Raw genomic sequence first — 17,147 nt, 5'->3', positions numbered from 1 at the left:
AATTGAGCTGGTACACAAATAGTAAAGTGAACTTTACAGCACAGATAGTAATAATCAATTGTGCTATTTCATCACAGGATCTAAAGTGGTTTATGACAATTAATAATGAAAGAGGGGTAAGTGGTTTGAAAATGGAATTAGGAATCGAGAACTCCCTCTGTGGCCTTGGGCAAGTTGCTTGACCATATTCAGTCTTATTTTACCCATAAGTACAATAGGAATACAATGTACTTGCTTCACTGGGGTATTGTGAAGATTACTTAGTGGTTGTGGTGCATTCTAAGTATTAAACCACAGCACTCTTATTGAATTAGTATTTTCCCCATTTTATAGACAAATAAACTAAGGCATAGGGAGGTTAAGTGAATTAATGAAGATCACACATGTTTGCTGGGAAGAAATGCTAGGAATCTTTGTTCCATCCTGCTGCTCACATCTCTATACCAGAGTCCCTCTGAATAACAGCAAAACCCTACAAGATACACACCTGCTTAATGATGAGTCCACATGTATAATTACATTTTGAGACCTAACAATTATCCAGTTTTTAATCCATTTAACGTGTGCCATGTTGATTTTTATTGTTCTAGTTCTCAATCAAAATGTCATGCAATACCAAATCAAATGCCCTACATAAGTCTAATTATATTACATGAGCCAATCTTGTAAACTCAATTTCCCATAAATCTATGGTAATTGGTATTTATAATTACCCTCCTGAATTCTTTGTTAATCAAGTCCCATATCAGCATTCCATTATTTTGTCTTGGATCAGCTTATAATTACCCAGGTCGTCCCGCTTATCCTTTTTAAACATTGGCACAGTATTAGCTTTCTTCTAGTCTTCTGGAATTTCCCCAGTGTTCCAAGACTTATTGAAAAAACAACATTAAGAGCCCTGAAAGCTCCTTGGTCAGTTTTTAAAAAAAAAATGGATGCAAGTTATCTGGATCTGCTCATTTAAAAATGTCTAACTTTAGTAGCTACTCTTTAACAGCCTCCTGAGTTACTACTGGAATGGAAAGCATTTCATTATCATCATCAGACAAGACTACATTTTCTGGCTTTCTTCCCAAATACAATACAGAAATATGTATTGAACACTTCTGCCATTTCCATTTAACAATGGACCTATACCATTGTTAGGATTCCTTTTGTTCCTAATATACTTTAAAAACTGCTTACTGTCCTTAACTCTGCTAGCCATAGCTTTCTCCTTGTGTTTCGTTGCTTCCTTTATCAAATTTCTACATTTCTAGCTACTAGTTTATATTCATTGCTATCAATTTCCCCCTTTTTCCATTTGTTTTATGTAAAATCTGCTTTCACTTCCTGTCATGGGTTGTACCTCAAGGGCTTCCCCATGGAGTGAGGGTGGGTCTCTCTCTCATCCCAGACATCCCTCTCTGGCTGTAGATGTCACTGTAGCACCGGTTTGGAGTGAAGGATGCAGTCTCCCAGCTGTAAATCTTAGCGAGACAGCTCCCCACCTTCTGGGTTTAACCGCACTCAAAAAAAGGAAAAGGCAAACAAAATAATCCTGCAAACTACACAACAGTCTGGGCTCACCCTGCTGTTCCTCACAAAGAAAAAAGTAAATAGTCTATATGAAGGAGGCTGGATTCCTATCTTCTTGGCTATCTGAGAAGCCCAGACTGAGCTTCCTGGGCTCTAATGAAAAGAAAAACAAAAGTTAAGTCTGTCTCTTTACCTCTCCAGAGGATCCAAGCAGCAGAGGATTTTCAGAAGCTTTCTGGGTAAGCAGCCTCTGTTCTGTGGGGCTACTTTAGCTCCACGCCCTTCTGAGTGCCACAATCAGCTGGGCTTGGTCCTCCCTTTTAAGGGGTCATTTCTCTCCATGTGCAACAGGCCAGGTGCACCAGGTCAGGGCTAACTGAGTCCAGAGGAGCTCTTTACCCCCACCCACCCCCGACCAGGGTGGGAACCTGTCCCGAACTTTTCCTTTAAGATAGGTCCTTTTTTGGTGGTTGTTTTTGTTTCTTATTGCCTTCTTTCTCAATTATGGCATTTTGGGTATTTAGTAAAATATTCTTAAATAGTTCCCGATAGAATTTAAATAGAAAGGTGTAAATGTCATTCTCCAGCTGATTTGGCCCATAATTGTTATCAGCTTTATGAAACTGGCCCTTTAAAGAACCAAATATATATTACTACCTTGGACTTTATTCTGTTTGCACACAACAAATGTAATTAAGTCATAAATCACTTGCATCACTAAGCAATCACCAATTCTGCGATCAATGTCTGTCTGTCACAATGAGGTCTGATACAGAATTCCCCTGGGTTGGAGCAACTTGTTGAGTTAGGAAATTGTCTTCTATAATTTTTAGTCCCAGGACATGTTAGTATTGCCAGCATGCCGGAGGTCTGATGTATCACTCAGGAAAAAGAGAACGCCATTTTTGACATGGAGTGCTAGTCCACCTCCCCTTTTGCCCACTTCATCCTTCCTAAATTCCATTTATTTTAACATTTCAATTATAAGAATCTTCCCAACAGGTTTATATACCACCAACTAGGTCAAGATTATACTCTCTTAAATACGCAACTCCTCTAATTTATTATCCAGCCTCCTAGCACTGGTAAATATGCAATTAAAGAATTTCTTATTGTATCGCTTGATTAATTTTGTTCTCAACATCTCAATTTTCTGTACAAATCTTGCCTTAAAAAAAAAATTCTTGAAAAGCATAAATTAACTTATGAACATTTGATGCCTCACTATATTACTAATCACTCTCTTATTAGCGTGTCTGCAATGAGTTTTTGGAAAAGTATTTAACCTTATGACTATGCATCTCTACCTCAAATATCAAGTTAAAGTAATTTGTGTAATGGATTCCAAAGGTATCTATTTTCTTTAAGTTTCCCAAAGTCACAATGGCCAGTTCAAGGTCTACTACAACACTCCAATAATGTTATCTGGCATCACAGAGAGAAGAAAGTAATCCCCACTGGAATATCAAATCACAACACAAGGGTTGCAATAACTCCAGTTTTTAAGTTGGATGTGGTGGAACAGAAAAGCTTCATTGCCTGCCAGTTGCTCCCTTGTATCTAATGTTAAAGAAGGATGCATTCTGGAGCATCAAAGCCAGTGCAAACATTTATGCCTTTGGAGAAGCAGGAAAGTTAAGTCAGAATTTCTGTGAAGCATACCTCTTACCTACAACAGTTTGCAGCATTCAATACAGTAACTCCTCACTTAAAGTTGGCCCGGTTAATGTTGGTTCATTGCTGATCAATTAGAGAACATGCTCGTTTAAAGTTGTGCAATGCTCCCTTATAATGTTGTTTGGCAGCCGCCTGCTTTGTCCACTGCTTGCAGGAAGAGCAGCCCGCTGGAGCTAGCTAGTGGGGGCTTGGAACCAGGTGGAAAGGTGGATCAGCAGCAACCCAGTCAGCTCCCCTAAGTTCCCTGTGCGGCAGCCGCCCAGCAGGCTATCAATTGCCCAGCAGTTCATCTGTCCCTCCCCCCCTCCCCGCACTGCCCTGTGCTGCTCCTGCCTTCGAGCTGCTTCTGGGAGCCTCCTGCTTGCTGTGCGGGGGGGGGAGGGGGGGAATAGGGAAGAGGGGTTCTAATGTCAGGGTGTCCCCCTCCCCCCAACTCCTGCCCCCCATCTCCACAGAGTGGGGGGGAGGTGGGGGGAGATAGGGCTCAGGAAGGAAGGAGCTTGCTGGCAGCAGCTGCTGTCTCAACTTGCTGATCTACCTAAAAAGGCAATGTATTTAGAGTGGGGTCAGCGTACTTAAAGGGGCAACACCAGTCTCTCACATAAAAGGTGTGTGTGTGTGTGTGTGTGTGTGTGTCTCTCTCTCTGCCATGCTGTCTCCTCTCCCTCCATTCATGCTGCCTTGTAGAGTGTGAGGCTACATTAACAATGTGTTAACCCTTGAGGGCTCAGCTGAGTGCTAGTTCATCATTTAGCAGTAAGGCATTCCCTGGGAAACATCCCACCCTCTTGTACCCTCTAACTTCACCAGCTCAACCAAGCTTCACAATCATCATTGCTGTATACAGTATTAAATTGTTTGTTTAAAAGTGTGTGTGTGTGTGTGTGTGTGTGTGTGTGTGAGAGATGTCTTTTGTCAGGGGGAAAAAATTTCCCTGGAACCTACCCTCCGCCCATTTACATTAATTCTTCTGGGGAAATTGGATTTTCTTAACATCGTTTCACTTAAAGTAGCATTTTTCAGGAACATAACTACAACATTAAGTGAGTAGTTACTATACATAAATGCAGGGCTAACTGATCACCAAATAAATCTTTGTGGTCACTTACACATTGAGTAAAAGGTGCAGAATCACCTGACATACTTTGACATTAAGCATTTCCTTAAACTATAGCTGCTTCTTCAAAAGTTTGCACTTCTAGAACATTTTCCTTCCAAGAAACTACTTCATAAATGAGTTTATTCTAAATACCAACCACGAGATAGAGAATTATCCTAATTCTGCAATCCGCAAACTAGAAATAACTGGAATTATCTAATTGTTTAAATTATGTAGATTTAATTGCACCATGAAATCAAAATACTTAATTTCTGTCACCAACACTGAATCTAAGAATTCTTAACATTTAGCTTTGTTAAATACTCTTATTCCTTCCGCATGTGATTTCTCAAACATATTCTTTAACATACATAGCTATCCAGTTGCTACAGAGCAGATGTTTTCTATGCAATTCACTACTAACCTCTGAGGAAAACCAAAACATACCAATGACAAAAAAGGTTATCAGTATAAAGATTCCGTAAATCACACCACCTCACACATTCACTCACTTAAGAGGTCTGAGAACATGCTTGTATCTAACTTCTCAGTACTTACTGCTAATCATGTTGGTTGGCTTTGTTTTCCTTTGACAGCTGACAAAAACAACTTATTTATGATCTGTCAGAGATCCCATAGTGATGTATATATTTGAAAGGTGACCTGGAAACCAATTTGGGGGGAAAAAAACCCACAAGAGCAGCAGGTGCTGAAATAATAATCTGTACTTAAAGAGTAACAGTCTTCATCTAAGGACATCAAAGAATTTAATTGGCACAGATTCACAGATAATAAAGCCACAAAGAACCACTGTGATCATCTAATCTAACCTCCTGCATAACACAGGCCAAAGAATGTCCTGACTTAGGCCACACTTACCAGGGATCTATGCTGCTGTGATCGATGCAGCGGGGATCGATTTAGCAGGTCCAGTGAAGACCAGCTAAATCAACTGCAGAGCGCTCTTCAGTTCACTCCAGTACTCCACCAGAAGAGTAAGGCAAGTCGATGGGGGAGAGTCTCCCATTGACACAGCGCGGTGGTGACACCAGAGCAAGTCAACCTAAGCTACATTGACTCCAGCTATGTTATTCACGTAACTGGAGTGTAACTTAGGTCGACTTACCCCCATAGTGTAGACAAGGCCTCAATTACCTGTTAGATTTGTATTCCTAGTTTGATGTTGCCATCCAACTTTGTGAGAAATCTTATAACAAAGTAAAGCTTGTAATTAGGACTGTTAAGTAATTAAAAAAATTAATTGCAATTAATTGCGCTGTTAAACAGTAATAGAATACCATTTATTTAAATATTTTTGGATGTCTTCTACTTTTTCAAATAAATTGATTTAATTACAACACAGAATACGTGTACAGTGCTCACTTTATATGTGTTTATTACAAATACAGTATTTGCACTGTAAAAAATAAATAGTATTTTTCAATTCACGTAATACAAGTACTGTAGTGCAGTCTCTATGATGAAAGTTAAACTTACAAATGTAGAATTATGAACAAAAACAACAGCATTCAAAAACAAAACATAAAACTTTAGAGCCTACAAGTCCACTCAGTCCTACTTCAGCCAATCACTCAGACAAACAAGTTTGGTTACAATTTGCAGGAGATAATGCTGCCCACTTCTTGTTTATAGTGTCGCCTGAAAGTGAGAACAGGCATTCGCATGACACTGTTGTAGCCAGCATCGCAAGATATTTACATGCCAGATGTGCTAAAGATTCATATGACCCTTCATGCTTCAACCACCATTCCACAGGACATGCATCCATGCTGATGATGGGTTCTGCTCAATAACGATCCAAAGCAGAGCGGACCGACGCATGTTCATTTTCATCATCTGACTCAGATGCCACCAGCAGAAGGTTGATTTTTTTTTTTTTGGTGGCTCAGGTTCTATAGTTTCTGCATCCAAGTGTTGCTCTTTTAAGATTTCTGAAAGCATGCTCCACACCTCAGCCCTCTCAGATTTTGGATGGCACTTCAGATTCTTAAACCTTGGATCGAGTATTGCAGCTATCTTTAGAAATCTCACATTAGTACTTTCTTTGTGCTTTGTCAAAACTGCTGTGAAAGTGTTCTGAAAACGAACATGTGCTGGTTCATCATCCGAGACTGATATAACATGAAATGTATGGCAGAACACAGGTAAAACAGAACAGGAGACATACAATTCTCCCCAAGGAGTTCAGTCACAAATTTAATTAATGCATTTTTTTTTTTAAACGAGTATCATCAACATGAAAGCATGTCCCCTGGAATAGTGGCCGAAGCATGAAGAAGCATATGAATGTTTAGCATATCTGGTACGTAAGTATCTTGCAACGCCGGCTACAGCAGTGCCATTTTAATGTCTGTTCTCACTTTCAGGTGACATTATTAATAAGAAGCAGGCAGCAGTATGTCCCGTAAATGTAAACAAACTTGTTTGTCTTAGCGATTGGCTGAACAAGAAGTAGGACTGAGTGCACTTGTAGGCTCTGAAGTTTTACACTGTTTTGCTTTTGAGTGCAGTTATGTAACAAAAAAAAAATCTACATTTATAAGTTGCACTTTCACAATAGAGAGATTGCACTACAGTACTTGTAGGAGGTGAACTGAAAAATACTATTTCTTTTATCATTTTTACAGTGCAAATATTTGTAATAAAAATATAAAGTGAACACTGTACACTTTGTATTGTGTTGTAATTGAAATCAATATATTTGAAAAATTAGAAAAACATCAAAAAATATTTAATAAATTTCAGTTGGTATTCTATTGTTTAACAGTGTGATTAATTATGATTTTTTTAAATTGTGATTCATTTTTAATCGTGTGAGTTAACTACAAGTAATCGTCAGCCCTACTTGTAATCTATTTATGAATTTATAATACCATACGATTACTACATAAACACATCCCTAGCCATTAATCTCAATTTGGGCTTTCTAAACAGTTATGAAAGTAGCATTTGTATTCCCCTAATAATTGTGTAGAAAATAAGGATATCTGTGTTCAAGAAAGGTTTGTAACACTCAGAATAGGTAAAACACTATCATGTAAAATGAGCTAGTTTTGATGTGAGACATCTTACCCAATTGCTGGTCCTTCGCCAATGAAGCTGGGTCTGTCAAAGTCCCTTTGTCTTTTCCACTGTGGATAAGGCGCTTGATTTCTTGCCCTTAATTTCCACTGCAATTTAAATAAAAGGTCTAATAATGAAGAAGTTTTAAAAATGAAATGACGGTTAATGTATGGGGAAGAGGTAAGGATAGGTGGAAGAGTGATGAGAAGGACAGAGCTTGAAAGAACATAACTGCTCACGTAGTATAAAAGGCCAGCAGCAAAGAAAACCAGACATTCAGTTAAAAGAATATAAAGTATTGAAACCACTATGATTTCCAGCATTTGTATGAATAGCACCAACCAGGTGTCAAATCTGCCCTTTCCCTAAGAAATTTGACTGTTTGTGCAGGACAACCGCATTATTAACTTTTACTTAAGAAAAGAGCACATGTGCTTTTGCAGTGGGTTTGTTCAATATCAATCATGAGCCAGTAAGACATCTGCCTAGCTTAATTCCCTTAACAAGTGACTTAATTTGATATATGTCAGTGATACTCAGACTGTGGCTCTCAAGCTGCAAGTGGCTCTTTAATGTGTCTCCTGCTGCTCTTTGCAGCACATGGTATTAAAACACTGTGTGATTTAATTATTAACCAGTCTAAGTTATTAACCAATCAGGATGCTTTTTACTACGCAATTAACCAATTAAGTTATCAACTTTCACCAAGTTATTAACTTATTTGCTCTGAGAATAATATATATAAAAACTAAAAGTTTCCCTGTCATTCATACTACTGTGGCTCTTTTGGACAATGCTGATCACTAAATTAGCTCCTGAACCACAGAGGTCTGAGTATCACTGATCTAAGTGAATCAACCAAATCTTCACTTTAAGATCTGAATGCTCTGTAATGTTAAAAACTATAGCTGTTAGACGGCCTCCATGATGGGTGGCATGGCAGAACCCTGTTTCACAACACAATGGTGAGACACAATTGTTACTAATGTCCTAAACCATCAGTTCCTTTTTGACCAGTAATTAGTAACAAGAAACTATAGAAACACAATGAGTTCTCCAAAGCCAGAGACAGTCTTTATGTCCTTCCTGTCCCCTCCATTTTCGGGAGAGCTGAAGATATAAAGGAGCATATATCAGCTTTCAGAGAGAGAGAGAGAGACCGACCAGAACATATAATTTGATGCCAATGGATCAGCACGGTTGAAAGCACACAAGCAAACGGCCTCACTCACTTCTGCAGTAGAAGACTTTGATGGGGAGACAAAGGGAAATCTGAAGATTTCACACACACACACAAATCAACTCAGTTTGGGTTGTGCCTCAAAGAAAGTATCCATCCCCACTCCAAAATCTTGAGGGCTTGTCTTATGCATAGTGGTGTGGATCATGTTGGATTGCCCCCAAAACTGTGAAAGGCTGGTGGCAAAAAACTGTTCTGCAGGCCCATCCAAAAATAGTAAGGCTGGGTCTGCCAACTACAGCAGATAACTCTGTCTCTACCACCATCAGGGAACAATGGGACATTATTTGTTGCCAGTGTAGTACAGATCTGTCTAATGGAATTCCACTGAAAGCTTCAAGGATGATCTCTCTCAAGGATGATATCTAATAAGGAAGAAAACTAGCAGGCAACACTATGAAGTACATCTCCAAGATGGACATTGGCTCCTACATGCAGATGAAAGATAAATCTGTTTAATCATGAGAGCTGAATTTAAAAAAAAGAAGAAGAAACAAGCAAAAAAACCCTGAGAGATCAGAAGGGGCCAAACACAAATAAAGGACTTAAAACACAGAGCCCTCAGTAAATAAGTAGCAGGTAAGAAATGAGGCTGGTGGAAACGGATGCTGTAATAGCAGGAAGCCAAACTTTAATTATTTTAAAGGACACTCGGTCCAAGCAATTAATTTTGTTAAAGTGTAGGGAACTGATCTGCCAATCTCCCTAGCAGGAAGAGAGGTGATGTTGGCTACCACAGCTGTCATGCTTCTGACTTAAGTCTTAACATAACTTAAGGTTCAATTCAGTTGATGACTAATAATGCAAAATATGATAGTCATGCAGCAGAGGCTGTGAATTAGTGTGCTTTAGAGTGATTCAGTGGCTGGAGCACTAGACTGAAGGTCAAGAGACTTGAGTTCTATTCCCAGCTCCCGCACTGTGACCTGCCGTGTGATCTTAGACAACCCATTTTACAAATGCACCTCCATTTCTATCTGTAGAATGGGTTGATATTTACACAGCTTTGTAAAACATTTTGAAGTCATCTTGTGCATTGCACTCCCTTAAGGTTAAACAGTGTTATTATTAAAGGGAGCAAACACCCAAGTGACTGCAAGGCCCAGAATGAAGCTCTCAGATGTATAGGCTGAAAGGAGCATAGGGAAGCTGCAGAAAGCTAAGAGCTGTCCAGATTAGAAGCAGAGGTGTTTCTTAAAGGTGGAGCTAGATGGACATCAAGAAGGAAATAATCCAACACTCAAATTGCAATGACAGAGCAAGTCTTGCTACAGTTACTTTCCACAATAACTGTGAGGGTATTGGGAAGTGGAGCCGTGAGAGAGGGAGGTAGCTGGAGAATCACATGCCTTATTCCTAGCTTCTGAGCAGTGTTGAAGCTCCCCAGAGAAAAGTACTGAATGATGTTATGCACAGGGGTAACAAGGATGTCAAAACCTAGGAGCAAGTAAATGCAGAGGTTATGCCAACAGCAACAGAGCTGAAGATAATGGGGATCCAGAAGCCATAAATACATACAAGAACAACAAACTGACAGAGCAGTGATGTTTAAAAATTAGTCCATAAGTGTATACATCTCTACCCCGATATAACACGACCCGATATAACACGAATTCTGATATAATGTGGTAAAGCAGCGCTCGGGGCAGGGCGGGCTGTGCGCTCTGGCAGATCAAAGCAAGTTCGATATAACACGGTTTCACCTATAACGCAGTAAGATTTTTTGGCTCCCGAGGACAGCGTTCTATTGGGGTAGAGGTGTATATACTGCAACCTCAGACTCAGTAGCACTCAAAATTACATAGTAAGTACAGAGCTCAAGGAGCCAAGGACGCTGATAAGATTGTACCACAGAGTAATAAGGCAGTTTACTAGTGAAAAGCCTGTTGCTTCCGAGCACTCTGATCCCAGTTACACACAGGAACAAAGATGAAAGAGGGAGGAGAGGCTCTTCAAGATTTATTTTTAACTGCTACATAGATAAACATGTTAGCAATTAGAAGGTTAGGTTTAGTACATTCAGCAAGTGGGGAATACTAAACCTCTTCATAGACAGATCCTTCCTGAACATACTCTTCTGACATGAAGCTTATAAAAAGCCAAGCAGCTGATTCTATAAGATTGTAGGTCACTTGAAGAGAATCTGTATTTTGCACCAAACCAAACCCCCGCCCCAGATTTAGCATACTTTGTTAGGAAATAGACAGTCACCACCTGATCACCTAAACTGTATGTTCCCCTGTGCCTTCCCCTCCATCTGTGTTGTCTTTAAGAGTGTAAAAAACTGCCCTTTCCAAGCACCTAATGGATTCAGGAGCAGTGACTTTCAATGGGACTTGTGCTCAAAAGTCCTTTATGTTCTTTTGAAAGCTTCAGCCTAAGCTCTTTGGGGCAGAGCCTATGCCATCATTTCTGTTTGCACAGCAGCTAGCATACTGTGGGCATGATCAGAAATGACGTTTCAGTGCTGAGTTAAAATACTACTTAATAGCACCACAACACACTCCTGACATCAAGCATCTTTATATCTCATTTAATGAATTTTAAAAGTAAATTACTTGGTAATTATTTGTTTCTACAAATGACGGAGAAGATTAAGACAGTCTTTAATAAGGAATCTTTTCAGCAAAAGAAGACTGTCTAGGCATGCATGAGTCTTAATATCAAAATTACAATGCTGCCATCTCTCACAATTTTATCTTAAGGCTCACACTATTTCATGTTTTTCTTTACGTCCCATCTCTGGGAGTCCAGAATCTCAGTTTTCCTTTTTTTTTTTTTTTAAAGTTTCTAATCCACATGGTTGCAGAGAAAAGCTTCACAACTCAGTGGTTCCCAAACTGGGGTTCGTGAACCCATGGAGGTTTGCAAAATGTTACAGGGGGTTGTTGTAGGAAAAAATTCCCTAATGATGGACAGAGCTGTCCCTAGGGACTCCGAGCAGCACTGGGCCAGCAGCCCCTGGACTTCTAAGAGCTAAGCAGATCAAAGCAACCATATCTATTACACCGAGGAGATTTAAACTTCAAGACTCCTTAGAAGAAATGAAAAGGAAGGTGGATATTTTTTGCTGTTTTTTAAATTAAATAGGCAGCTAGTATTGTTTTTTAAATTATTATGAAGAACAAGTTTAAGCTTTGTTGTAACGTGCATTGTTTGCTTAGACTGCTTGAGACCCGAATGCTTGTGTATGAGGAACTCTTTGAGTTGACTTCTTAAATACCTTCATGCTGTTTCACATCTGATACTCCTGGATGAAAAATAGGAGCCTTGTCTTATAACAGGTTTATTCAAAGAGATACAAGCTACAAAAGTGAGATCTTAGAAAAGTGTTACAATTTTCATAATGTAATAAAAATACTGTAATTATACATAATAATTAATAATAAATAGTGTGTAATAAGCATGTCATAAAAACAAATTTTATATTTCCAAGATCGATGCTTTTATAATTTATGCTCAGGTAAAGGAGAAAATCCCTGGAAATATTCATTTTTAGGAGGGGGTTCGCGAGACTTGACATTTTTAATGAAAGGGGTTCACAGGTTGTGAAAGTTTGGGAACCTCTGGTTTAACCTGAAAACTCAGAAACCAGAAGACAAAATGAACCCCAAATGTATATTTTTAAAAAAAATTATTTTTAAGATAATCTCAGGGGGAGGGGGGGGTTGTTTCAAGCCAGGCTCATGAGTTTTGAACATGTGGGGCTGGCAATATTGCAATCAGGTCCTCATACTGCAACCTGAGCCTCTGTCTCGTTAATGACAGCCCCGCCCCACCCACACTCCTGCAGCTGAGACCTTGTTTTGATAGATGGAAAACAGTGCTCAATTTCAGAACAAACAAGAAATGTATAATGTGTTCCTAACATGTTTCATTTTGAAAAGTTTCAAATAAAACAGATTTTAAGTAGCTTCTACTTACCTCTTGTAAAGGGCAGTCCCATTGGTGGGAGTCTGTGAGCCTTGACAAAGGGGACTGAACGTGGACATCCTCTGACTTTGTGTTTGGTTTCTTCTTTGGTATGCGAAACTGGAAGTAGAGAATGTTAGTTTTACATTAATTATCAGTTAAAATTAAATGATTCAGCTCTCCCCTAGCACTGTGAAATCATGTATTTTCACCCGTCTCACCCCTTAGGCCAAGTTAAGAACATGGAAAAAGAGAAATACTGACTGTAACTTGAATCTGAAGGTAGTATTTATGGTTCCCTATTCCTGGTTTGTCTTTCCTATCACACTAGAAAATTAATTTTAAATCTTAATAGACTGGGCAGGGGGAAGTGGAGACAAAAACAAACAAACAAAAAATCCTGAGTTAAATTCATTAATTACTCCGTGCATATGCCTTCAGGATAAAAATAGATCCACCCTCCACTTGTAACTTTCTCTTCTTTTCTGATTCACTTACATCCAATTCTAATCTTAGCATGCCAGTTTCATGGAAGGATAAAGAGAAAACAGAAAGAATACAACTTTCGAAGAAATCAACCTACATTTTCTCAAAAGAAGAAGTTTTTAAAATCCCCTCTCAAGAACAATAAAACCCCAAAACAATACTTCTGAGTTGACAACCAACATCTACATATCATAAAGGACCATTGGCTGGAAACCACTGCCACAGGGAGCTGAGGGGCTCCATGCCTCCAGACACTCCAAGTAAAAAAACGAAAATGTATTAGATATTCAATTCAATGATTCCATGGAGTTTAAAATCATCAAATTTTAGTGTAGACCAGTTTATAAGCCGACCCCCACTCTTTGATGCATCACTTTTTTACCAAAAATATTTGGCTTATGAACAAGTATATACAGTATATTTGCAATTTCTGGAATTTTTGCAAGTACATAATGCCAGGGCTGCAGAACTTTCTTATAAACAATACAAAACTTACTTTCACATGACTTGATGCAGAAGTTTTTCCATTTCCTTCCATAACTGTCGCTACTGTAAACAGATACAAAATCAACTTAGTAATTTGTACTTTACTTGTTCAGCGTTTATAAACATTAACCAATTAATTCTTTCAACACCCTTGGGACAGATGGAGGTAAGCATTCCTAGGACTTAAAATAACCTACTTGCCTCTAATGAGTTTAAAACTTTCCCTGCCCACTAGGTGGGGGAAAGTCAATTATATTAACTTCTCCAGAACCTGAGATTTCGTTAAATACAAGTTTCTAGTCTTTAGAATTGCTAATGTAAATTTATTCAGTGCAGTTTTCCTAAGTGCTCACCACTGCTGCAGCTTAGAGCCTTCTCAAGTTCAAAGACTTATTTTGATAGCTGCTATTCTGCAGCTCTGAAACTGATCAAAGTCAGGTGTATCATTCTGCTGTTGCATGCAATTGTTTTGAGCAACAGAAGAAACAGGCACTGCACTTAATCATTGCAGACACCTATATGCTGAAAGAAGCTCTGGGAGGACTAACAGAGAGAAAGCTCTTTCTCCTTTCTAGACACCTACTAACCAAGGCAGATACGAGACACAGAGCACCACTCAGGCAGGGTTCAAGGACTGTGCCCAAGCAGGAATTCTAGCAGCTCGTTGGGAACTGGAGTTCTCACCAGCATTTGGGCCCAGACAGCAAGGCATCTCCTGTTATATACCTTGTAGCCAGAGAAGGAGATTTCATAAGCCTTTGAGTCCTGATTAACCCCATTTTACTGACTGTGAAAATGAGGCACAGAAAGCAACCTACCCCAGACTATGAGGGAGTTGAGTGACAGAACTAAGATTGTAACTCAAGAATTTCTGCCAGAAAGAACTTCTACAAAACTCTTCCTCATAGGGAAGAATATAGCTTGAGACCTCACTGAACTCAGTGGGAAATTATTCTTTTATACATATTCTACACATCTCCTATACGACACCTTAATGACTTATATCCAGCATGAAGCCTCCCCACCAAAAAATTCTCCTCATCTAACCGGCTTTTTTTTTAATGTGAGTTTGTCTGGCAAATGGCAGTTCTAATTGATGGGGAAACTACTCTGCTCACTAGAACTATAATATGAATTCCTCTCTATGAGAAGTGAGTTTAGTTAAGACCCAGTTCTACTTAATAAATTAATTGCACTATAAGTCTATTGAGACCTTTCATATTCCATCTTTCCGTCTTTTAGAAGGGTATTACAATCTAAGAATTTTCTAATTGATTGTTGTTATTGTTGCTCATGTTTTCCTTGCGAGGACAATGTGGCCTAGTAGACTAAAAATAAGAATAGTAGCTCTACAACTTTAATGCCCACTCTGATATCTACTGTTTGGTCTTGGAAAAAGTCACTTAATCTGTATACCTCAGTTGCACCAGATACAAAATGGGAGGGACTGCAAAGATTAGTGCATCTAAAACCCTTGGGGGGATGTAAAGTATTATAGAGGCAATATGTGAAACAGACTTTTATGTTTTTAAAGGGTATTGAGTTCCTCACTAATAGAAATATTTTTGCTTAATTTATTGAGCTGCTGCACAAATTGAAGAATTAGACCATGAACATATTGGGAAAACTCATGCCTAAAATCCCAGAACAGCAAGATACTTAGATACATACCTAACTTTAAGAATGTGAATACTCCCATCGGGCCTACACAGGCTTAAAGTTAGGCACAGGCTTATGTACCTTGCTGAAATGGGAACTAATAGAGGAGCACTGCTTTGTAGTTGAGGCACTGCACTGAAACTCTAATTCTCACCCAAACTCACTGCAAGACTTTGTCTACACACAAACTTGCACCAATTTAAGTGCTTTTAAACTTAGATAAACCACATTCTCATTTCAGTTTAAGAGTGGCTTCTGCTAATTCAGCTTGTCAATAAGGAATCTAACCTACACTGATCTACACTGATATTACATACACAAAAATGATGTTAAAAGAACATTATTAAAGTTGCAAAGTTAAGCATTCAAAAGTTAAGAAATGTCCTTTTATGCATATTCTTTATGATACAGTCTTTAATTACATGATTTCCACAGGATACCTGACTCAGTGCACAAAATTGATGGCCCTCTATTCAATATTTTGTTTTCTCCTCACTATTCAATGTGGCCAGCCCATGCCTTATTTACTGCTCACTATTCAGACCCTACTCTGAAGATAGAATTATTAATTTTCTCATGGGCTTTTCTATAGAAGTCACAACAACAGCATCTGAGTGCTTCACAAACCTTATTTTCACAACACCCCTGTTTGATGGAGCAGTATTATCCCCATTCCACAGATGGGGAACAGAGGCACTGAGAGATTAAGGTAAAAAATATCCATTAATTATAGGTGCCGAATCAGGCTATGTCTTCACTAGAAGACAGCTATAGTGCTTCAGCGTATACTCTCACTAGAGTGACAGGAGGAGTTCTCCCGTCACTGTAGTTAATCCAACTCCCCAAGAGGCAGTAGCAAGGTTGGCAGAACAATTCTATCGACCTAGTGCTGGCTACACCAATGGCTAAGTTGACTTGGCTAAGTTGCTCAGCAGCATGAATTTTTCACACCCCTGAAGAATGTAGCTGGGTCAACCTAACTTTTTAGTACCTACCTGGCCTTAGAGAGACAATTTTTCAGAGTACTTTGCAATATAACACTTTGTATGTTCAAAATACTGTTCCCATTGACTTCAGCTGCAGCTGTGACTGCTCAGCACTCCTGCAAATCAGACCCCAGTCTCAAGTCGGGCACCCAAAAAAAGATGAACACACATATCGTGAGATAAAGTACTCCTGAGGGAATTCTGCACCAATGCGCATGCACAGAGTTTATGTCCCCTGCAGATTTCTTGCTCCCTCCTCTTTGCTATCCCCACAACACCCAGACACCCCACTGCTGAGTCCTAACCACCTTCACCTGGACTCCCCTGTAGAGTCCCATTACCCTTGTATCCAGATCCCCCCTGCACCCAGATCCGCCACTGAGCCACCCACACCCAGACTGTCCCACACAGAACCCTCGCAACCCACACCTGGATCCCCCTACACTAAGCCTCTCCACACTTGGATCCTGCCTTGCTGAGCCTGCCTGCTCAGACCTGGTGCACCTGGCACGGAGGGGAAGGGCACTGGGGTGTTTCTGAGGCGGACCCAGTCCTTGCGCTATGTCAGGGTTGTGTGCAGCCTTACCGCTGAGTCCATGTCCTCCCGCGATCTCCCACCTCTATACAGCCAGTGGCCTGTGCTCCCCTGTGCCACGCTGGAGCCTCCACATTTATTTGACAAATAAAACGTGTGGTATTTTGCACAATTTTAAAATATTGTGCACAGAATTTTTAATTTTTTGGTGCAGAATGCCCTCAGGAATACTTGTGAAATGCTTGGTTTCAGTGACTTTCCCAGAATCACATAAGGACTCTTAGACAGAGCCAGGGATAGAATTCAGTTTCCCAAGGCAGCATTGAACTGTCTTAACCATTAAATCATTGTGACCCAGGGACCTCCTGATGCCAACTGTCTGAGGGCAAAGGGTACACAAAGATCTGGCATCTTCATACTAGTTTGTCAATGTGCGTCACAGAAGGTCTCTACTAACAGCCTGTG

The 17,147-nt window shown here is 39.6% G+C and overlaps 1 protein-coding gene across 9 annotated transcripts in view; it reads right to left on the bottom strand.

The window, feature by feature from the left end:
- The window catches only part of SENP7 (SUMO specific peptidase 7), an 82,126-nt gene that overhangs the window by 62,641 nt on the left and 2,338 nt on the right, over positions 1-17,147 (bottom strand). For 6 of the 9 annotated variants that reach the window (XM_039526235.1, XM_039526241.1, XM_039526270.1 and 3 more), the window contains exons 2-4: positions 13,513-13,565; positions 12,543-12,650; positions 7,388-7,485 (exon numbers count right to left, since the gene is read on the bottom strand). In XM_039526235.1, coding sequence (XP_039382169.1) covers positions 7,388-7,485; positions 12,543-12,650; positions 13,513-13,565 — 259 coding nt within the window. Of the gene's footprint in view, positions 1-7,387; positions 7,486-12,542; positions 12,651-13,512; positions 13,566-14,089; positions 14,111-16,156; positions 16,533-16,733; positions 17,060-17,147 lie in introns of those variants that run through there. The other 3 variants (XM_039526261.1, XM_039526251.1, XM_039526263.1) reach the window with 3 other exon arrangements.

This window comes from Mauremys reevesii, linkage group 1 (genome assembly GCF_016161935.1).
Source record: "Mauremys reevesii isolate NIE-2019 linkage group 1, ASM1616193v1, whole genome shotgun sequence".
NCBI classification, from domain to species: domain Eukaryota; kingdom Metazoa; phylum Chordata; order Testudines; family Geoemydidae; genus Mauremys; species Mauremys reevesii.
The sequence above is the reverse complement of the archived record's forward strand: the minus strand, read 5'-3'. Positions and strand labels throughout refer to the sequence as shown.